We start from the raw sequence: 24314 nt of genomic DNA, 5'->3' as shown, positions 1-24314 counted from the left end.
CTCTGGTAAAAGGAGTTTCCTCACTGGGTACTGTGTGATTTTAACACAATCACAAGTCCAAGTCAAAAAAATACCCATCCTTAGAACTAACCTGAAAAATAGAGGAAAAACAGGGAAAATATCATTCCCCACCATTGATTTATGTATTCATAAAATAGTGTCTTGGGTAAACTAACTTGTAAGGCACTTTCAGCAGTTTTTTGGATTCTTAAAATGTATCTTAAGAACATATTTAGATATTTAAGCCAGGGTTTCTAAACTTTTTTCTGCATTGTGGTTTCTTTTGGCAGTCTGACAAGACCTATCAACCCCTCCTCAAAAAACCCTTTTCTTTAAATGCACAAAATAAAATATATAGGGCTACAAACCAAAAAAAAAAAAAAATTGCATTGAAATGCAGTTAGCAAAGTATTCTAAAAATAAGTTCATAGGCATCAGGTAGAGAACCGCTAATCTAAACCAAATTTTAATACAATTTTCACTTTGCATTTTATTTGCATTATATTATAGGATTCATTAAAATCCTATTTAATTGAACTGATGAAGTACATTTTAATGCGAAGTATGATAGTTGTTGCAGATTTTTAGGAATGAATACTGTTCATTCAACATAGACTTAGATTTAGTATTAATTTTGGTTGCTATAATGAATTGTGAACAATTTTTAGGCATCATTGAACAAAGTATTCAAGTCAACAAATTTTTGTTTTACATATTTGCTATGATTCTACATCACCCTCAGAATTTGAAACTTAATAAGCCTGACAATGAATGAGATTTTAATAAGTGACATCTAATTGTGTCTCTTCCTGGGACTTTTTTTTTTTAATTTTATTTATCTTGTTTTTCAGCCTATGTGTGATAACCATGATGATGGTGAAACTGCAGCAATCATATTGTGTAATGTATGTGGAAATCTTTGTACTGATTGTGACAGATTCCTTCATCTTCATCGCCGAACCAAAACTCATCAAAGACAGGTGAAGATTTCATCTTTTCAGAGTGCTTTATGAATAATAAATATTTATCAGTACAAAATTATTATTATCCCCATCATTTGTGAAACTAATAGGTCTTCAAAGAAGAGGAAGAAGCTATTAAGGTCGACCTTCATGAGGGCTGTGGTAGAACCAAACTCTTCTGGCTAATGGCACTAGCAGATTCTAAAACTATGAAGGCAATGGTGGAATTCAGAGAACATACAGGTAAAAAATAAAATATAACCCCAGCCATTAGTTAAGCTCGAAGGCATTTACACTTGGATGATTTGGAGAAGTTTCATGATAGCTACCCATTATACTATTGATCACTGCATATAATGATATTGAGATAGCCTCTTATTTGGCTTTTACCACCACATCAATCTCCACACATTTATTAAATATTTGCTATGTGCCAAGCTATCAACTAGATGATACAAGTAATGAATGTATAGAAGTAGAATATATGATAGCCAACTCATGACCTTGAACAAGTTCTTTCATTTCTGAGCATTGTTGTTGTTGAAATAATGAAAGCATTGGTCTGAAAGATGTCTAAAGTCTTTTCCCCTATCTTAGAGTCCAAGCGTGGATTAATCATTTATGCAACCCTGTCCCACGTCCATAGTCTTAATACAACTCACTGAAGTCCAGTGGTGTTAATAAAAGGTAGAAAAAAAATTCTGTTTTTGAGATACCTGAATGAATTAATTAATAATTCAATCTAAATAATTTTCAAACTGCATAAATAACTATATAAGTAATAATTTATACATTTTTACTTTCTCCTAATTGCTTTTACTTGCAGTCGTGCACCTGCAGCTTAAATTAAAAACTTTCTTAGAAGTTACATTGCTGCTTATCATTCCTGTGTTTCAGGTTGACATATGTCTAACTGCTAAAAGCCACGATCTTTGATATTAAGTGAGCCTGAAAAGTTAGGTTTGCAGTCTTTTTGTTATTCATATTTTTGGAGTTTTTCCCTGCCCCTTCTGCTTTTTTTCCTCTTTACCAGAAATTCAAAAGCATTTCCTGTGATTTGTCTTTTCATCTAATCAAGAAGACCTTGTTTGTTGAGCCTGTTAAAAATTTGGCATGAAGTAGAAATAGGAAGCTTTTCATGTTCTGCTTTTCTTTTCCTGCTCCCATTTCTGGAATTAAGGACTGCCTTATGGACTCATTCCTAAATTGTAGTATATTTACCGATCCCTTCTGCCTCCTAAAACTGTCATTCAAGTTTGCTATCAGTGACAGCCATTTCAAGACTTTTTTTTAAAATTTTGGAAAATAAGCTTTTCAAAACATAATTAGAATCTTAGTTTCTTTATCAATTTCCTCTGGTGTCCCAAAGGAAAAAAACAACAACAAAAAAACATCATCTTGGTTAATTAACCCCTGCTTTAAAAAAAAAAACTACTAAAAGATTTGTTTTCTAATTATTGTATCAATTGCTGAAGATCTAATTATTAATGAAAAAAATTATGACCATCCCTTACAGAACAGGAAATTCCAAAAGGTTAATACTACTAACCATACTTTATATAAGCATATCACTTTATTATAAATAAACATTTTCATAGTGAAGAGAAAAGGAATTCTTCAAATTATTTAGTTCTTTTATATCTCCAGAAATTCCTCTTCTAGCATTATTTGACCCAAAAGGTAAAGCAAGAAGTTTTAGCTATATTGGGCTACCTTTTTTTATTCATTATTTACCCATTTATTATATTGGATGAGCCTATAATATGATACTTTCTACTTGCGCACAGGTAAACCCACCACAAGTAGTTCTGAAGCATGCCGTTTCTGTGGTTCTAGAAGTGGAACAGAGTTATCCGCAGTTGGCAGTGTCTGTTCTGATGCAGATTGTCAGGTAGGTACAAATAAGCAGCCAACCATAGGTAATTTCTAGAAGATTTTCCATCTTGAGATATTTTCCTTATGTGAATATTATGTGTTGTATTTAGAAACTAGAATACAGAGCGACTTAAGTGAATTTGTTTAAACTATAGAAAGGACCAGATGAGGCTCTCAATATCACTTTTTGATATGAAATACATACTAGACCCTTTCCTTTGTTTTGTTGAATAAAATTTGATTAGCTAAATAATTTGCTTTCTTCTCTGATTTTTCTTATCCCCTTATTCCCCACTATCTTATTTCTTTTTTAGCTAGGCCTAATTTGTTTTTAAATTACTGAAAGAATTACTTGGTACTTCATATTTTGGAGATTGAAGTTTCCCTTTGGGGATAAATATTTTTAAATGCATGATTATTAACTCAGTTTTAATTAGTTTTTTATTTCATTATCAATTTAAAATTCAAACCATCTCTTATGATTTTAATACTCAGTTGTATTAACATGTTGAATAGAAAATAACTTTGATACCTAATCTTACTATTCATTGCCTATAAGAAAATTAACCTAATGAATGTAATATATAACTAGTCAAACATTTGTCTTTAATTTTCAAATTGTTATGCTCTTATGAATTTTTCTTTGACAGGAATATGCTAAAATAGCCTGCAGCAAGACACATCCTTGTGGCCATCCATGTGGAGGCGTCAAAAATGAGGAACACTGTTTACCCTGTCTGCATGGCTGTGATAAAAATGCCACAACACTTAAGCAAGATGCTGATGACATGTGTATGATATGCTTTACTGAGGCACTTTCAGCAGCACCAGCTATTCAGGTGTTTATTTCATATTTTAGCAGTTTTATGTTATATTTTTAGTGAAAAAATTAAAAAGATCTGTGTTTTTGCTCATTGTTTCACAGTTATGGATCTGTCTTCTAATGTTCAGATAACTGGCATTTTTGTCATAGGTCACTGGATAAAAGGGCACCAATTAGAATCAGAGGAAACAACTAATAAAAGTACAGCAGTGTTTGGGTAGTAATTTGACCACTTCTCTTTTAACTTCAAACTTCATTTGCTGGAATAAGATGGCCAAAATATCAGAAGAAACTAAGAGCTTATATATAATCTAGATAGTAGCGAAAGGGATTTCACAGTGCCAACTTCCTAAATTTCCCCTAACACTTTCATTTACAGAAGTCATAAATATCTCAGTTATTAGTCACTTTTAAACCCTGCATTTGCTTATGTATTCTTTTTTTTTTTTAAAGTTGGATTGTAGTCATATATTCCACTTGCAGTGCTGTCGGCGAGTTTTAGAAAATAGATGGCTTGGCCCCCGGATAACATTTGGATTTATATCTTGTCCTATTTGCAAGGTATGGGAAAATTAAAATTTACTGTTTTCTACTTAAGTTCAAGATCCTTCTTGGTGTCTGGAAACTCAGGAAGCATAATATCCTACTTTTATTGGACCTCAGAGCCCTGCTTGTTTAGCTACCTTATGCTTTTCTTCTTTAGATAATCTTTTACCATCAATCCTACAAATTCCACCACTGCCTTTCCAGTTATTATTCTAATGTGTTATTATCTATTTCCAGATGTTTATGCCAGATTTCAAAATTTTAGATGAGTACTCTTTAATTCTTCATTGAGTTGCAAGCTTTTATTTATCATTAGGAGAAAAAAATCACTGATACATGAAGATGTATGTGACTTATTTTCAGCCTCTTTAAGAAATACTTGTTTCCCAATATTAATCAAAGTATAAATTCATATCACAACCCAGGTCAAGTAAATGACCAATAGAAAAATGAACTTAGTATTCTAGATACTAGTATGAATTCTAGATACATATAGAAATATTTTCAGTTGTCTGATGAAACCATAATCTGACCTTTGTAAAAATTAAATTTATATCTCTAATAATAAAAATATTATATTTTATGAGGTTTATTAAGGATCATTAGAAATCAAGGAATAAAGAGGATACAAAATAAAAGCCACATGCCCATGGCTGGTTAACCATTTCAGCCATCCCCACCTTACCACCATACTTGCTACATCCTTGCAAAGGAAGAGAGCATGTGGGAGGCTTACTGCCAGTTAAATACCAATAACATGATCTTACCAATGTGGAGATGCAGGAGAGATTATAGGGAATTCTGGGAAATACCAAGGACTTCTGGGGAATGAAGTCTAAGGTTCAAAATCTCCATTTATACACCTTTCAGTAACATGAGGACAAGATCTAAAAGTTCAAGATACAAAATCCAGTCTCTGAGAGACTCCTCAGTTCTTAGCAGAACAACCCATTTATGCCATTATGCTTTCCTTCTTTGTTGCCATAAAAACAAATTGAGTTCAACAGAGCAGTTTATCTGAAAGCAGCATCCTAGATTACGGCTGCCTTCTAGCATCTCCCTTAAACTCCAAAAAGTAATATTTTTTTGAAGGCATTAATGTCTAAGTCTTAGGTCATAGGTAGAGCAATATAACAGAAATCCCAGAAAAAAAGAGACTTATAAACAACTAGGGTAAATTTTTTTTTTGTAAACTTTTCTCTTTGTGTTATAAGAAAAATAAAACAGGGCTAAGAATTATGAAGTTCCATTCTTCTTTGATATTTTGTTTACCATTAAGATCACCTTGTTTATGAATAAATCTGATAGAAACCAGCCATTTCTGATCCCAAGGATTTTATATTCTTGTCAAGTCAGACTTTCAGCATCTTCTCATTGTCTCCCTTTTTCAGAATATGTCACTAATTCCTTTAGTATCCAGTCTTGGCAGCAGTGTCTATTAACGATTTCTGTGAACATGGCAAAGATCAATCACTTTGTGACAATAAAACTTAGTATGTTGGATTTTTAAAATATTGCTGTAATAATTTCATTTAAAATATTTTAGAATGAATTTCTCTTTTACATGGAAAATTTTGTTTGAGGCATATTCCATATTCCATGGCATATTCAAAAAGTAACTGATATAGAAAATATTTGCTATATAGAGATGATAAAAAACCTGATATACACTGAAGGTACTATATTCTTCATTCCAGAACAAAATAAATCATACGGTATTAAAAGACCTGCTTGATCCAATCAAAGAACTCTATGAAGATGTCAGGAGAAAAGCCTTAATGAGATTGGAATATGAAGGCTTGCACAAGAGTGAGGCTATCACAACACCAGGTGTTCGGTTTTATAATGACCCAGCTGGCTATGCCATGAACAGATATGCATATTATGTCTGCTACAAATGCAAGAAGGTATGCTTCAAATTGAAATAACATTTTTTTTAAAGCACAAGGTATTTAATCAAACACCATCACAAACAAAACAACAAATTGCTCCCATGCAACCTTGTCATACATTTTCCCATTGGTTATCACAATAACAAGGAAAAAACATTCACAGAGAGTTCTGGGAAAACAAGCAGAAGACACACACAAAGGAAGGGAAATGAATTGGTTACCAATGCACATATGTGACTGAGGAAATACATCGCCAAATTACAGAAATGCTATTCTCTGGTGATTGTCACATTTCAACTCCATTGGGTTGCCTCCAATGATTTCATGGTCACTGAGGTACCCTATGTGGGGCTCCTGCTCTCTGTTCTTAATTGCTCATTGTGATGTTTAGAAGGCTTTCGCTGATAAAGGGCAGGCTAATACTCTAAGTGCACAGCTTGGAATTGTATACACTATATTCCTCCGGGGAACAACCATCAACAAAATGTCCTCATGTCTTTTTTTTTTTAATTGCATTATCTGATGCTGAATCCATGGTGCCCATTGCTATGTGGCTTTGGGTTAGGACAGTCCTTATAACTCCCATTATGTTACTGACCGTGAGCCTGTGTTCTCAAAAAGTTTATCTTATGACTTTTGGGCCATAAGTCAAATGGCTCCTAAACTTCTATGGGAGTTATGTGTAGACTGGAGCTTTAGTTCCATTTTATGCCCAAGATCCTCTATGAGTAGCAATTGAAAATTTGGGGCAAGAATAAGATCCAGTTGAAACACATAGGTCCCACAATCTTATCTTTATTATGCCTATTATGCTGCTTTCAAGCACTCAAGCTTCCCAGACCTCCCTAGACTTTATAATGAACTGAAAACTATCTCTTTTTTAACTTCTATTGTTAGTCATCTGTTTAGGTAAAAGTAGAATAAATTATCTCCTGTATAGAATTCCTTTTGGCTTTCTCCCCACCTCTCTGAAGTTTCCTAGGAAGGTATATAGGCTCTCAAAAATCTGCCCCCTCCCCTATCAACCCTTCATTTGACTCATGCTGAAGCTTCTTTGTTCTTCAATTACTTTGAAAAGGATTTTTTTTCAATATCAATTTGAATCCACCTATGGATGAGTTCCCACTCAATGGCCATAGACATAGTTATATTGTACTTTTTTCTAAAGCCTTTCCAATTTCCTTATATTTTAGTGAGGTTTTTTCCCAGTACAAATGATCTGATATAGGTTGAACCTGAACATTTTCCTGCATTGGTTATATTCAAAGGGGAGGGGAGTTCTACTGTGCATTTCATTATGTACAATAAAGTTTGGACCAAAGTTTCTACCTTCATGACATTTGTCTTCACTAAGAATCCCAATGTTCTTAAAGCACATTCATCAAATGGGAAGGTTTCTCTTGAAAACAAAATATTTAATGTTGAATTGGGCTTTGAGTTTTTGTCAAATATTTCCCACATTGATTACATAGAAAAGGCACCTCACTGAGTGAATTTTCTTAATATGAATTATAGGTTTCCTTCCAGTTAAAAGTCTTCAAGCATTTATTATAGAGAAAGGGTTTCTCAACAGTCTGAAAAATGGATAGTAATTTTTAGGCTTCGATACCTGAAGGCTTTCACATCCATTATATTTATATGGATTCTCTCCAGTATCGATTATTTCAAGTAGTTTATGGCTTCCCCGCATTAAGGAGTTCAAATTGTTTCTCTCCAGTATGAGTTCCTTTATGTGTATTAAGATTTCCCATCTGGTTAAAGGCTTTTCCACATTCATTACAAATATGGAGTTTTATTCCCTTATGAGTTATTGAATGTCTGTTAAGTTTTCCTTTCTGGATGAAGGTTTTCCCACATTCATCACACTGAAAGGGTCTCTCCCTTGTATGATATACTTGATAGTAGGTTAAACTTTGCTGATTGGTAAAAGCTTTCCAACATTCATTACATGCAAAGGGTTTCTCTCCAGTATGTGTTATTTTACACATTGTCAGAGTTCTCTTCACATTGAATGACTTGCCACATTCATTATATACATAGGGTTTCTCTCCAGTATGAACTCTCTTATGTATATTAAGGTTTCCCCTTGTGGTGAAGGCTTTCTCACATTCATTACACTGAAAGGTTTTCTTTCCTGTATGAAATATTTGATGATGAATTAGACTTTGATTGGTGAATGCTTTTCCACAATCATTACATTTGTAAGGTTTCTCTCTTGTATGAATTCTCATATGTCTTTTAAGGTTTCCCATCACAATAAAGGCCTTCCCACATTCATTACATATGTAGGGCTTCTCTCCAGTATGAATTCTCTTATGTCGATTAAGATTTGCTCTCTGGGTGAAGGCTTTCTAACATTCACTACATTGAAAGGTTTCCTTTCCAGTATGAAATATTTGATGATGAGTTAGGCTTTGATAATTGGTGAATGCTTTCCCACATTCACTACAAACATAAGGTTTCTCTCCTGTATGAATTCTTTTGTGGGATTTAAGGCTTCCATTCCACCTGAAGGCTTTCCCACATTCATTACATATATAGGGTTTCTCATCAATATGAATTCTCTTGTGTTTATTGAGATCTCTTCTGAGTATGAAGGTTTTCCTACATTCATTACATTCAAAAGGCATCTCACCTGTATGAAATCTCTTCTAAGTTCTAAGGTTTCCCTTTAGGCTAAAGGCTTTCCCACATTCATTACAACTATATGGTTTTTCTCCAGTATGAATTTTTTTATGTACTCTAAGGGATGCACAGTATCTGAAGCCTTTCCCACATAGATTACATTCCAAGTGGTTTTCTTTAGTATGACTTATTGTATGTGTCTTAAGGATTCCTCTCTGGCTAAAACCTTTCCACATTCATTGCATTTATAGGACTTCTCACCAGTTTGAATTATCTAATATTGCTTAAGGGATGAATGGTATCTGAAGCCTCTTCTACAGGTACTACATTCAAACTGCTTCTCTCCAGTATGAATTAGTTTATGTGCATTAAGGCTTCCTTTCTTGCTGAAGGCTTTATTACATTCATTACATTTATGAGGTTTCCCTGGATGATGTGTTCTATGGTAACGAATAAGATTTGACTGGTAACTGAAAGGCTTTCTGCATTTGCTATATTTGAGTTTCTTCCCATTGAAGATTCTCTTAGGTTTAAGTGGGTCAAAAAACTGCTTTAAACTCTTTTTTCAGTGTATTATATTTAGGAAGACATTCTTCTATATGGACTCTCTGTTGTGGAATAACAATAAGCTTCCTCCTAAATATATTACATTCATGAATAGATTCATTAGTAATTTTTAATTCCCAAGGCCATGTTTCTTGGTTTCCTTTCTGCCTATCTGACCTGTCGCCATAATCCCAACTTTCTGCCAATGTGGAATACCAAAGTCCTTCCTTTATAAGTTTCTCTTTAAATAGTTCTCCCACAAAAAAATATCTTGCTTCACAGTTGTCTCTTGGCTTCACATCTTGTCTTCTGACTAAGAGAATCTAGGAAAGTGCTAATCAGGACTCCTTTCTCTGCCATCCATGGGGCTTCTGTCCTTTCCATCTGGGAAATCACATCTTGTATGGAGAGAGGAAGGCAAGTGAGACAAAATTCTCATAGTTCTCCAGCATCACATTCCAATACATGTCCTTCTGAGAAGGTTCCAAGAGCCCCCATTCCTTTCAGGTGAAGTCATGGGTGTCAGGGATCTGGCTGTGAGGAGCCCAGAAGTCATCTCCTCCTCCTCCTCTTCCTTCTCAATCCTTCTTTCTTGGGAAGCGCCCAGCCACGGGAAGGCTTGCCTAGTAACCAGGGCTCAGAAAACCCGGCCGTTTTGTAATCCAAGTACTCCATCCTGAAATAACATTTTTAAGATAATTGAGAAGTTTAAAATATGGTTTCCTCATGTATACAATGTGAAGGGTGGACAGAATGAGCTTCCAGCTCTCTAGTCTGTGATCCCTTGACACTGCACTAAGTATGGGGGCTGTAGAAACAACTGAAAGAGTCACTGGCCTCAATCAGCTCACATCTTCTGAGGGGAAACAGGATTATGGTTAAGTTACTTCAAAAGTCAGAGTGCACACACTGATTTCACAATAGTTGAAATCTGAGGTCTTACCCAAGGCCTTAAGTAGGAAATTTCTCTTGTGGACTGAGTCTTAAATGGAAATCTCTTCTTATACAAAATTGATCTTGCTTAGTTTATTGTTAATAAACATCCCTTGCCAGGCATGGTGGTTGATAGCTATCTGAGGCTGGAAGATTTCTTAAGCCAGTAGTTCTGAACTGCAATGGGCTATGCGGAATCAAGTTTCCACACTGTTTGGCATTAATTAGTGAAGTCCCTGCAAGTGAGGAGCCACCAGGTTGCTCCAAGGAGGAGTAAACTAATCATGGTCAGACATGGAGCAGTCCAAAGCTTTTGGGTCAGTCAGGAGTAGGTTTGGATTCATAAGGATCCCTGCATTTCCAGCCTCAATGAGATAGGAAGACCCAGACTTTAAAATAAAAGCAAAAAAGCAAAACAGGTGTAGTCTATGCCCAAAGACTTTCTTTCTTTCTTTTTTATTTATTTATTTATTTATTTATTTATTTGATTTTAAACATTATTTTATTTGGTCATTTCCAAACATTATTCACTGGAAACAAAGATCATTTTCTTTTCCTCCCCTCTCCCCCTCCCACCACCTTTCCCTCTCCCATAGCCGACGCATGATTCCACTGGTTATCACATGTGTTCTTGACTCGAACCCATTTCCTTGTTGTTGGTATTTGCATTAGAGTGTTCATTTAGAGTCCCTCCTCAGTCATATCCCCTCAACCCCTGTAGTCAAGCAGTTGCTTGTCATCAGTGTTTTTACTCCCACAGTTTATCCTCTGCTTGTGGATAGTATTTTTTAGATCTCTGCAGATTGTTCAGGGACATTGCATTGACACTAATGGAGAAGTCCATTACCTTCGATTGTACCACAGTGTATCAGTCTCTGTGTACAATGTTTTCCTGGTTCTGCTCCTTTCTCTCTGCATCACTTCCTGGAGGTTGTTCCAGTCTCCATGGAATTCCTCCACTTTATTATTCCTTTGAGCACAATAGTATTCCATCACCAACATATACCACAATTTGTTCAGCCATTCCCCAATTGATGGGCATCCCCTTGTTTTCCAATTTTTGGCCACCACAAAGAGTGCAGCTATGAATATTCTTGTACAAGTCTTTTTCCTTATTATCTCTTTGGGGTACAAACCCAGCAGTGCTATGGCTAGATCAAAGGACAGACATTCATTTATCACCCTTTGGGCATAGTTCCAAATTGCCCTCCAGAATGGCTGGATCAATTCACAACTCCACCAGCAATGAATTAGTGTCCCTACTTTGCCACATCCCCTCCAGCATTCATTACTTTCCATAGCTGTCATGTTAGCCAATCTGCAGGGTGTGAGGTGATACCTCAGAGTTGTTTTGATTTGCATCTCTCTGATTATAAGAGATGTAGAGCACTTTTTCATGTGCTTATTAATAGTTTTGATTTCTTTGGCTGAGAACTGCCTGTTCATGTCCCTTGCCCATTTATCAATTGGAGAATGGCTTGATTTTTTGTACAATTGATTTAGTTCTTTGTAAATTTGAGTAATTAAACCTTTGTCAGAGGTTTTTATGAAGATTGTTTCCCAATTTGTTGCTACCCTTCTGATTTTGGTTACATTGGTTTTGTTTGTACAGAAACTTTTTAATTTGATGTATTCCAGATTATTTATTTTGCATTTTGTGACTCTTTCTAAGTCTTGCTTGGTTTTGAAGTCTTTCCCTTCCCAAAGGTCTGACATGTATACTATTCTGTGTTTGCCTAATTTTCTTATAGTTTCCTTCTTTATGTTCAAGTCATTCACCCATTTTGAATTTATCTTGGTGTAGGGTGTGAGGTGTTGATCTAAACCTAATCTTTCCCACACTGTCCTCCAATTTTCCCAGCAGTTTTTATGAAATAGTGGATTTTTGTCCCAAAAGCTGGGATCTGCCCAAAGACTTTCTAAACCTTATAGAACCTGCCACTGCCAATTGACCATTAGCAGCACCTTTTTTTTTTTAAACCCTTCTTTCTTAATATCAATTCTAATACAGAATAACAGCAAGGGCTAGACAGTTGGGAGTAAGTGTCTTGCTTGGGGTAACACAATTAGGAAGTGTCTGAGACCAGATTTGAACTCAGAAAGAGGAGTCTTTCTGACTCCAGGCCCAAAACTCTATCCACTGCACCACCTAGTTGCCTCTTTGGCCTCTTTAGTACTGTGCAAAAACCTGCCATAGACAAAGTATCAAAGAAATTTTGTGCTGCTGCTGTATATCACGAGTGCTATTGTAAACAAAATAGAACATAATTTCTGACCTCAGAGATTACTGAATGAATGTGTGCAGTTTTCTGCTATATTTTGATATAGAATTGCCAAGTCCTGTTTTCGCTAAAGAATTTTTCCTTTCTGACTGTTATTCAGGTCAACAATAATCAATCAGATGTTTCAGTCCTGTGCTTTTCAACATAACATGTACTTTTTCTGATTTAACTTATATTTTAAATTTTCCAAATGTTAGAAAACATGAAATAAAACGAAAACAAATTAAGTCAGACCTAGGCTTGAGAAATTATAATTGCCATATGCTACTGGTTTACTATTGGTGAAGAGGACTGCACTAAAATCTCAGTTTGCTTCTCTAATGTAGAAAGTATTTTATTGAAACTGTCTGTTATAGATATGGGGCAGCTGAATGCCCCAAAGAATAGTCCAGGGCCTAGAGTCAGAGAAGATCTTAGTTCTATTGTAGGGATTTAGCAAGAGCAATGCTAAAAAAAGCAAGAACAGAAATCCTGCAAGCAGGAGGAAAATTCCAGAACTTTGAAGAACACACTCACAGTTTTTCTTCTCAAGGAGAGGACAGTTAAGCAGCCAGGAGCTGAGTAAAAGTCTAGCTATCTAGGAATCTTCCTCCTCCTTGCAGGATTTCTCTTCTTGCTTTTTTAGCATTGCTCTTGCTAAATCCCTATAACAGTTCAAATCTAGCCTCAGATACTTACTATTTGACCCTGGTCAGATCACTTAACCCTTTTGCCTATTTGCTCATCTGTAAAATGAGCTGCAGAAGGAAATGCCAAACCACTCCAGCATCTCTGCCAAGAAAACCCCAAATGGAGTCACAAAGACACAACTGAAAAATAACAACAAATTGTAGATAGATAGTGGAGCATTTCAAAATCAGGCCATGTTACATATTTCTCTATCCTAATGGAAGTGGTTTGTGACCTGATGAGAGCCTAACTGTAATGGTAGGTATCAAGAAGAATATCTAATGCTCATATAACCTAGATTACTCGGTTTCCTTTTACTTAGGCAATCCTGCATCCACAATATTCCTATGTAATATTTTTCTTTGTTTCTGCAGTAATCTCAACATATTCTCTTAACTTCCCATAGGCATATTTTGGTGGTGAAGCTCGTTGTGATGCTGAGGCTGGACAAGGGGATGACTATGATCCTAGAGAGCTTATTTGTGGAGCGTGTTCTGATGTATCCAGGGCTCAGGTTCGTATAAAAATGTATGTGATGAAAAGCTGGTCTTAGAGGTATTACAGGTTTTGTTTTTTTTTTCAATTTAAATAATAACTATTACCTAGGTTGTGTAAGCCTTAATAACTTCTGTTATATAATGCTATGTATATAGCTAGGAAAGATTATAGCTAGCATCTAATCTAGCCATCTCATTTTATGAATCCTGAGGTTCATAAAGGATTGGACAAAGGTCACATAGGTATTAAGTAACATGATCAAAAGTAACGTATTCCAAGACAAATTCTGTTTCTACTATCTGACATTCTTTGTAACAGGGAAGTCATTCATAAGTGTAACAGTGAAGGCATAACAAAAATTATGCCATTATTATCCCAGAATTTACCTCTCTAAGAAGCATTACATATTGATGGTTCTTTGACTACCAACATTGTTCAGACAATAAACAAAACAGATAATAGGAAAGTTTCTTTAAAATATTCTACAGACCATTTTTTTTTGTTCACCCTTCTCCTATAACAATCTGTTAGTCAACAAGTGCTTTCTATGTACTTTGGGTCATGTGTGAAGAACAGCCAGGCAGTAGTGCTAGATTGTCAGGTACATGGAGGTGAATAAAACAATAAGATGACCAGAAAGGGAGGAAGCCACCAGGTGGTGAGGAACTTTAAAGGTCAAAAGGAACATTTTTGTATTTGATCTTGGAAAAATTAAGGAACTGCTGATTGGGATGTTTGAAGCCATGAAATTGGTTAGGATTTTCAGGGGAGAACATTTTATTATTACTACCATTATTGACAATACTAACTAGCATTTATATAGTGCTTAAAGTTTCCAGTATATTTTACATGTGTTGTCTCATTTAATCCTCATGACAACCCTGAGAAGAAGATGCTGTTATTATTCCCATTTTATAAATGAGGATGCTGAGTTTGAGAGAGACTTAAGTAAGACTTTACATGGGTCATACCATTAAGGAGTTTATAGGACAGTATTCAGACGTAGGACCTTTTTTTTTCCAAGTTCAGCATCCACTGCTGTGCCACTCAGCTGTCTCTGTTAAAAGAATACTTAGGACAGAGCTATGTGAATGGTTCTACATTTAAAGGTTGGGAAGGAATAAGAGATAGAGTAATCAAGAGACATAAAAAATCAGGAGAATACAGTGTCATGAAACCTAGGAAGGAGATGGTAACCAGGGAGTCAGTGTCCAATAATATCAAATGTTATCAAAAGGTTAAGGAAGAAAACTAAGATAAGGATTGCACATTTAGAATGAACTCGAAAGAAAAAATGATTCAGTAGAGTAATTGGAGTAAAACCATATTACAGAATAGTGTAAGAAAATACTCTTCATACAGATAATATATGAGGGGTGAAAGGGGGAGAGGCACAGACAGGCACCTTGAGATTTAGGGGACTTGAGGTTACAGAGAAACTTCTAACCTAAAAAAAAAAATCCTTACTCCCTTAAGGGTCCCCTCACCCTTACAAAGATATCTGACTGCGTTTTTTAATTAAAGATGAATTTAATAACAAATTTGGATTGGGAAAGTATCAGGGTAGAGGGAATAGGGATTTCCCTATGCTTTGCTACAGTTTGGGTTTGAGTCTCTCTCAGCTCAAAACCTGAGGCCAGGCCTCACAGACTGGTAGTGGGTTTTATTCCTGTCTATGCTAATCTAATCTAGCTTTCTTAGGTTCAAAGTCTTTAACAGTAGACAGCAAGAGGAAGAAAAGATTCTGACCTTCCGATCTGGTTGGGCCTGTCTCTTCAGGCTAGCTTCCCTAAAGACCAGCCTTACAGTTCAAAACTCTCCCCTTAAATTCTTTTGTTTGATGACACAATCACAGAAATCCAGGTAGAGCACACAGGAAAAGTTCAGGAATAGAGGTACTTCTATCCAGAGACAGGGAGAGAGTGCTCCTTTCAGTCCAAGGGCCAGAAAAGTGTCACCTCGAGAGCAACTGTCACTCACCAACTCACCCCTCACCCCTCCAACTGCCTTTGCTGTATTCAATATCTTCACTTCCAACATTTCAACTGTAGTCTGTTCCACCTCAGTGGTAGAAAGACCAAAGCTTGATTCACTTTTCCTTTCCACCATCATCCCCCTTTTTTCTTGTGACCTTCCCAAGATCACTTCTATTCATTATACTTAGCAAGTTACTAAATCTATTTTCTAACTACTCCCCCCCAAAATAATAAACTTCCCTCAATTACTCTATCACTTTTCTATGCTAACCTTATCTACTGTAAGAAATTCTTTGCCCAAAAGTTTGGGGTAAGGGTAGTTTGGGGGGGGTTTTACAATAAATTCAGTACAATAAATGTTTGAACAAAACCATTACAAAGAAGTTTGAATCTTAATCTTGCTTGATACTACTTACTCTTGCTAAGTTAAACTAACACATTTTTCCTATTTTATTTATCTGTTATTATTTGCAAACTTTTATCTATATATATGTTTCCATTAAACACAATTTCAGCATCAGCTTTACAATAAACAATTAAGTTTTCTATCTGCAACTATAACTATCTAAGCTATGTTTAACTTAATTTACTCCTAATCTGTTCCCTACTTATTATAACTATTCTCTAAATCCCTAATCTATTCTATATCCTAATCTTATGTACAACATATATACATGCTGTGTTACATATTTACAGACCCTATCACTATGTTACTAACCTAATTATAGTATATACATTATTTACAGAGATTATTTACATATAATATAATAATATACATTGTTCCCACATCCTGATGTTAGTTAAATAAAAAATATCTATTGATTTTTCTATTTGCCTAAGACCTTGTGGAACTAACTATATCTATATTTACATTTTGCATAAATGCAATTTCAGACACTCGTTTATTTACACAAGATCTCCCAATATATATCAGTTTGTGATTTTTGTGTTTTGTGTCTAATAGTGTTGTGTTGAATGGATACTTATCAAGTTTCTTCAGATTTCCACTTCTCATATTGACTGATGGCTCTCTTCTTTCTTCCAAGTTATGTAATGTTGCATGCTATTTCCCTAATATGTGAAATTAATTTTGTTTTATGCTTTTGTCGCACTCAGTCTTACATATAAGTCCTGTGTTCTGTCTGTCCTCTTCTTGTATAAACAAATGTACAAAGTCCAAAGTCTTAGCTGTCCATTTCAGCTTTTTTTCCCTTTGTTTCTTCTTTCTGGTAGCTTTCTGGGATGCTTTAAAATCTTTTCCTCTGGGCTGGAAAGTTGTATTCTTGTCACTGTGGCATGCTTGACTCTTATTATGAGTTGACTGCTGAGATCTCATTGTCTTGAACATTATGTGTCACTATTCTTTCTTTGGGGTGTACTTTTTGATGTTAATCATTGCTTTTTCAGTTTTTGTTTTCATTTCTCAGCACTATTTTTCATGTAACTTCTTCTTCTATGTCTGGTGTTGGATTTTTCTGGTTTTATATAAGAACAGTGGAACCATGAGTCTTTCCCTGCAATTTTTATAGCTGTCAGAGTAGTAAGGAATTCATATGGTCCAGTCCATTTTATGTCCATAGTCAATTTTCTCTATTAAAAATTTTTATGTATACTTTGTCTCCTGGTTTGATGTTGTGCAAATTGTAATCCAGGGGTACTGTTTGTTGAATTAAGCCCATTTCATGCAACTCTGCTATTCTTGTTTGTAAAGCTTGTATATATTTTGTTAATTGACAGTCTCCTCCTATCATTGAAATGTATGCTGGTATACAAGTGGTTCCTTGCCAAATTGCATGCCCTTATAGCATCTCAAATGGAGAGATGTGCAGATCTCCACTGGGTCTTGTCCTAAGATGGAACAGAACTAATGTTAGAATGTCTGTCCATTTTAGGTGTGTTTCTGCACAAAATTTTCCTATTAATGTTTTGATGTCTTTATTTAATCTCTCCACTTTCCCTGAACTTTGGGGATGATACAGTGTAGTATGTTGCTTGTATTCCTAGATTTTTATAAATTTCATTTAATATTGATTGAGTGAAGTGACTCCCACGGTCTGAGTCCAATTTTGTAGGAATCCCAAATCTAAGTATGATTTATTTTAATAGGATTTTGACCACAACGCTGCATTGTTCTTTTTGGCAGGAAAAACTTCTGGCCATCTAGTCAGTCTATGATCACAAGGCAATACTTTAAACCCTTTGTCTTTCGGCATGTTGATAAAAATCTATCTGTATGCATTCAAACAGAGTATATGCTAAGGGATGACCTCCTAATCCTTATAAACTCCCTGATTGAACTGCATACAAATTTTACATTTTTGACAGACTCTTATGGCATAAAAGGGTATTCCAAAATCGTCTCACTGAATCGATCATGGCTTGGGTTCCATAGTGTCCTTGCATTGCACACATGATAGAGTAACGTTCTCGGCAGGATGGGCTTGCCTAGCTGTGAAAATCATATGCCCCTTATTTGTTTTGCCCCTAAGTTCTTTATCCATGATTGAATTTCCCGTTTATTGTAGGCATTAGATTGTCCTGTTCAACTAGTGAGAAATTCAATACATGTAGAGGTCCTTCTCTAGCTACAAATTTTGCTGTAATGTCAGTTCTGTGGTTTCCTAAGGACACATGATCTTTATTACCTATGTGTGATCTACAGTGGATTATTGCCACTTCCTTGGGCAGTTATGCAGCCTCAAGAAGTTGCATGATGACTTTGGCATATGTAATCTCTTTGCCTGCACTTGTCAAAAATCCTCCATGTTTCCAAATTTCTGCTGTGGCATGAATTACTGAGAATGCGTACTGGAAATCTGTGTAAATGTTGACCTGTTTATCTTTCCCAATTTGACAAGCTTTTAATAAAGCAATGAGCTTTGCCCCTTGAGCAGTCACTTGCTTTGGTAAGGATGCATACCATATTGTCTCTGTTTGTGTTACTACTGCCGCTCCAGTGTACCTTTCCCCATTAACTATCATGTTCAAACCATCTTTATACATTTTGATGTCAGATTGTTCCAGGGGAGTGTCTTTTAAATCATTTCTTGGTTTTTCTACTAATGGTATTATTTCCTGGCAATTATGTATGGGTTCCCCTTCAAACAGCAGATCTGGAATCAAGGTTGATGGATTCAGTGGTTGGCAGTGTTTTAAAGTAATGTTTTCATTGCTTAGTAACACAATTTCATATTGAGAAAGTATTTGCTATTTGGCTAAAGCCTGGGTTCCATTGTATACAGAAACCTGTTACTCCTAAAAAGGCTCTTAGTTGTTTTTGTCTTTGGTGCGCTGAGCTTTTGGATGTCCTCTACTCTTTCTTGGAAATCTTTCTTGTCCCCTTTCCCAAGATAAATCCTAGGTATTCAACTTTAGGCCTGACCCATTGTAGCTTTGATTTGGAAACTTTGTGGCCTTTTTTATATAGCTCTAGGAGGAGTTTTTACTGTCCTGGTAACAAACTTTAGCCGATAGGGATGCAAGAAGAATGTCATCCACATAGTGCACAATTTTGCTTTCTTTGAATTGGATGTTCTTTAAATCTTGTTGCAAGATTTGGCAAAATGCTGTTGGGCTATCGCAGAAACCCATTGGTAATCTTCCCCCTGTCAGCTAAGTCTCATTCCATGTGAAAGCAAAGATTTTTTGGCTTTCTTTGCAATTGGAATGCTAAAATAAGCACTACACAGATCAACAATGGTATAATATCTTGGTTTATGCAATTTCTGAGATTCTTTTTGATGGGACTTTTTTACAAAAGTTATTTACTGCTCTTAAATCTTGAACCAGTCTCCATTGAATTTTTCCTTCAGAGTCACGTTTTACTTTCTTTATGGGTATGATTGATGTATTATATTCTGAAATTGTTGGGATTAAAATTTTCTGTTCTAATAAGCTTTGGATAATCGGATTGATTCCATCTGTGGCTTCTTTACTTAGTTTGTGTTGTGGTATCTTTGGTGGTGTCCCTTCTTTAACTTCTACTTTTACTGGTGTTGCTGACTTTAGAATCCCTGTACAATGTGTAGGCCAAAGCCCTTCCAGTATATCATTTGGTATTTAAAATATTGTACCTTCATTCTGATCTTGCACATCTTCCACTTGCTCCATGAACAGCAATGGATAATGTTTTAAAGAGCTTTTGGGTAGATGTAGAAAGATTTTCCCCAATTTATCACATTGAATGGTTGCTCTGATTTTACACAAAAATTCTCTCCCTAGAAGGTCGATTGGGCATTCTGGGATTAACAAGAAAGTGTGTTCTGTTTTAGGGGTACTAAAGTTACCATCTTTGATTTTAATTTTGGTACTCTTATGTTTTTTCCCTGTAGCCCCCATTATTTGTACATAACTTGTGGTTTAGTAGCTTGGTAAGTATAATGAAAATAAGTGACCTTGGGAAGGTCACAACAATAGTGAGGAAACAGAATCATTAGAGATATCAGTGAAACTTTCTAGAAGTTTGGCAGTGAAATGTAAGAGAGGGGTTTTGAAAGATGAAGAATAACAGTCTTTTATAATAAAGACACACTGAGGTTTTTGGAAAAGGAGGAAAGGATTAGATTATAAACTCCTGAAGAGCAGAGGCAAAAAAGCAGAATGAAAAGAAGCAATATGATTGAGCTCACCTCCACCACCTTCTCCAGACAGATCTAGAAAATAGACCTGACTGAATCCTGATGGGGAAATCCAGAAAATGTGCCCGTGAGTCATTTATCCAGTTTAGCATAGGGAGATACATAGAGAAGTCTGGGAGAGGTTACAGGAGGAGTGTGAGCAGAGCATACCAATGCTCAGAGAGAAACTGCTCCAGAGTAAGAGGTCCTGAACCCATACCAGGGCACCCTCTGGGCTGATAATGAGGCGCTGTGATAGGGACAGTCAGTGTTTATAACAACTTTGTCAATCATTGTCTAGTTCTGGGCCACACATCCATGTGGAATAAGGAAACCTGTGCAGCAGAATAGCCTTCTCTGATAAGGAAGCTCTGGGCTATGTATAGAGAAAGGAAGATGGTCAGCATCTGTGATGTGACCCAGCTCAGGCAAAAAGCAGGGTTTCTCATCCATTTCTAGCCTAGCCAATAGTGCTTTTCCACCGTCTCATAGAGGCTGAGTTACTAACAATCTGTCTCTTCTTATTCAGACCTAAATCCAGATAATAAACTCCTAACAGAGCTCAGACCAGAGAAAGCAGCAATCAGATTTTGCCCTGGATCATACTACTTTGGGTGCACTGGAAGCTTGTAGAATCCCAGGCTTGTTCCTAAAATCCCAGAATAACACAATAATGAACATTCCAAAAAAAATAGCAATAGGATATCCTCTTAGAGTGTGGCAAAGCTTTATATTAATTTCAAATGTAAAGTCAAGAAGTAGGCGGGGGGGGGGCAGCTGGGTGGCTCAGTGGATTGAGAGCCAGGCCTAGAGACAGGAGGTCCTAGGTTCAAATCTGGCCTCAGACACTTCCCAGCTGTGTGACCCTGGACAAGTCACTTGACCCCCATTGCCTAGCCCTTACCACTCTTCTGCCTTGGAGCCAATACACAGTATTGACTGCAAGATGGAAGGTAAGGGTTTAAAAAAAAAAAGAAGTAGGCTGGAAAAATGAATTAAAAAAAAAAGATCCCCATCATAACAAACTGTTATGATGCCAGGGATACTCAACCATAAACACAGAAAGAGAATGACAATATAAGATTTACAAGCAAAACCTCAGAGAAAAGTACAGCTTGGGAAACAATTAGAATTCCTGGGAGAAAGAAAGCCAGAGTTTTTTTTAGGAGTTTAAAAAATGTTTTTAAAAATGGAATGAGAATGTATGAAGGGAAAAAATGGAAAAGAAATGAGAACTATGTATGGAAAAAAATAGGAAACTAACAGCTTGGCAAAAGGGCTACAAAATTTTTTCCAAACAACACATTCTTTGATAATTAAAATGGACTAAATAGGAGCCAATACCTCCATAAGGCAATAAGAATTAGACAACAAAATAGAAATAGAAGTAATCCAGATGTCACTTCCTAAAAGAAACCCCTAAACAAAAACTCCCAGGAATGTCATAGCCAAAATTCAGATCTTCCAGGTCAAAGAAAAAAAAAAACAATGCAAGCAGTCAGAAAAAATTCAAGTACCGAGGAGCCACACAAGATTTATTAGCTACTACAAGGAAGGAACAATGAGCCTGGAATATGATAATCCAAAAGGCAAAGGATATGGGCTTATCCCCAAGAATTATTTACCCAACAAAATTAACTATATTGCTCTGGGGTGGGGTAAGGGGTGGGGGATTGCAAAGTACTCTCTCTGCAAATTCTAACTTTATTTCTTGGGCAAAGTAAACAAGTCCAAGGTCTATAGACAGTAAACTCCACGGACTGTATTTCCAAATATACACTCTTTCATAACTTCATGTTTGTCCTTGACAGTAAATCCCCAACCCCCTGTTTCCAAGAAATCTTCAACCCCCTCAACCTTCATCCCATCCCCTATGGTCTTCAGGATCTTTCTCGTCTCTCAGCCTTCTGAACTTATTTAATATAATATGTAATCACACCCCTAGGATTGGTATAGTAACACACTTAGGATTAATATAATAACACACTTAAAACCATTACTCAGCTACTACGCTAGGACTATATTCTTACTCTGATTACATGCACAGACTTTTGCCTTGGACTGTATTCTTACTACAGATCGGAGCTGCAAGATATCAAGCTAAAGAGATTCTTAAACCAATACAAATAAGAGACTGCTTAATTAAATTTCCTTCTTAAAACACACATATATACACATGGAGTTGTATATATATATATATATATATATATATATATATATATATATATATATATATATATATAAGGGAAATTTTATTTCTGAGCAAAACAAATTCTAAGGATGTGTAAATATATTTATAGCTTTTTTCTGAGATGGGAAAGATTCAGAATCTGAAAGGATGCTTATTAATTGGTGAATGTATGGACAAATTACGGTATATAAATGAGATGTACTTCTATTGAGATGAACTGTTATCAGCTTGATGACCACCCTGAATTCCAAGTGAAATATGCTATCTACCTCCAGATAGAGAGGTGAAAGACTCAGAATATAAAGTGAGACAAATTTTTTAGGGCAAAACCAGTGTGTAAATTTGTTATGATTGACAACTCTTTATATGTTTGCAATAAGTTTTGTTTTTCTTGTGTTTGCAATGAAGGCAACAGGTTTGGGGAGTGGGAAAGTTAGAAGGTAGATATTAGCCAATTAAAACAAATACACACAATCAAACATATCTTTGAAATTCTTCAACATGATAAGCAACCATAATTCCTAAAGACTTATGTTGCTTAGCTCCTGACAGAGAGGTAAGTGATGGACTCAGAGTAGAAATTTAAAAAAAAATTTATAGACCTGGCCAATGAGAAGCTTTATTTTACTTGACCATATATGTTTGTAACTGAGATCTGAGGTTTTCTTCTTGTTTTTACTTTCTCAGTGGTTTGAGGTTAAACAGAAGAGGAAGGTAAAGAAGGTTGATCTTTGAAAAAAAATTAATTTTTTAAAATAGAGTTATAAGCTTCTTAGGGCAGGAATTGTCTTTCCTTTTTACATTTGTATTCTCAGCCCTTAGTATAACCCTGGCATGTAGCAGGTGCTTAATAAATTTTTAATGATTAAAAAAAAAATAAGTGGAGGAAAGGAGCAAGTTACTGAGAAATACTGGAGTAGATATGGCCAAGAGCAAAATGAAGAGGGCCACTTTTTCCTTTGAGGCAGGAGTGAAGGAATAGGTGAAAAGTGGAGACATTTTGAGGTATCTGGATTGCTTGAAGGTGAAGATCTTAAGTCTCAGATAATTTTACATTTATATTCATTTTACCCTCTTTTCCTACAGATGTGTCCCAAACATGGTACAGACTTCTTGGAGTACAAATGCCGCTACTGTTGCTCTGTGGCTGTATTTTTCTGTTTTGGAACAACACATTTTTGTAATGCGTGTCATGATGATTTTCAAAGAATGACAAGCATCCCCAAAGAAGAACTTCCACACTGCCCTGCAGGTGAGCCTTCATTGTTTTTTGTTGTTTTTTTTTTCAAACAGACATTCTCAACACAATGGTACCTGCCAGCCTCACACATTTTCTAACTTAGTTTTTCATGACTAGAATCCAGGTGAAACCCCACACTTGAAAAGGGAAAGTAACCCCACAGTGGTGGAGGGGATACTGGAAAAGGCAAAAGGAGCAACTTTCTAATCCCTGCCACCATTAACAAAGTGTGGGTCACTGCAGAGGGACTGTCAATCTATGCAACCAACAAAAGGTCTAAAATGTTGAACAAGTCAAAGAATAGATCCATAGTTTCTCCAACCACACATTTACTCAGAAATTTATCTATGTTCAAGATCTACCCTGACATAGTGGACCTGCCCAGAGTAAAAGATAGAATTACTACATCTAAATCACCCCAAGAAAATGTACATTTACTACTAAGTCAACATTCCCCGTGTTCTATTTTTAATAGCTGCAAAGTCTTCATTTATTGTGACATCCTCTCTCCTTTCTACCAGATAGCCATCTTTCTTTTTCTGCCCTTTTGCCTTTTTTAAGACCATTGACTTGCATTTGGAGGTTGCCAAAGATGGAACTCTCTTTTATGAGTGAACTTAAATCAGTGCCCTTCTAATGA

General features: G+C 35.8%; 1 protein-coding gene across 1 annotated transcript in view; it reads left to right on the top strand.

Annotated features, from left to right (window-relative positions):
• Positions 1 to 24314, top strand: part of MYCBP2 (MYC binding protein 2) — a 382851-nt gene that overhangs the window by 355705 nt on the left and 2832 nt on the right. The window contains 8 exon segments of the mRNA XM_016425002.2: positions 852 to 980; positions 1073 to 1205; positions 2750 to 2853; positions 3488 to 3676; positions 4114 to 4221; positions 5904 to 6113; positions 13560 to 13667; positions 23521 to 23686. Of these exon segments, the coding sequence (XP_016280488.2) occupies positions 852 to 980; positions 1073 to 1205; positions 2750 to 2853; positions 3488 to 3676; positions 4114 to 4221; positions 5904 to 6113; positions 13560 to 13667; positions 23521 to 23686 (1147 nt within the window).

Source organism: Monodelphis domestica, chromosome 8 (assembly GCF_027887165.1).
Source record: "Monodelphis domestica isolate mMonDom1 chromosome 8, mMonDom1.pri, whole genome shotgun sequence".
NCBI classification, from domain to species: Eukaryota; Metazoa; Chordata; class Mammalia; order Didelphimorphia; family Didelphidae; genus Monodelphis; species Monodelphis domestica.
This window is presented reverse-complemented; position numbering and strand designations above follow the sequence as displayed.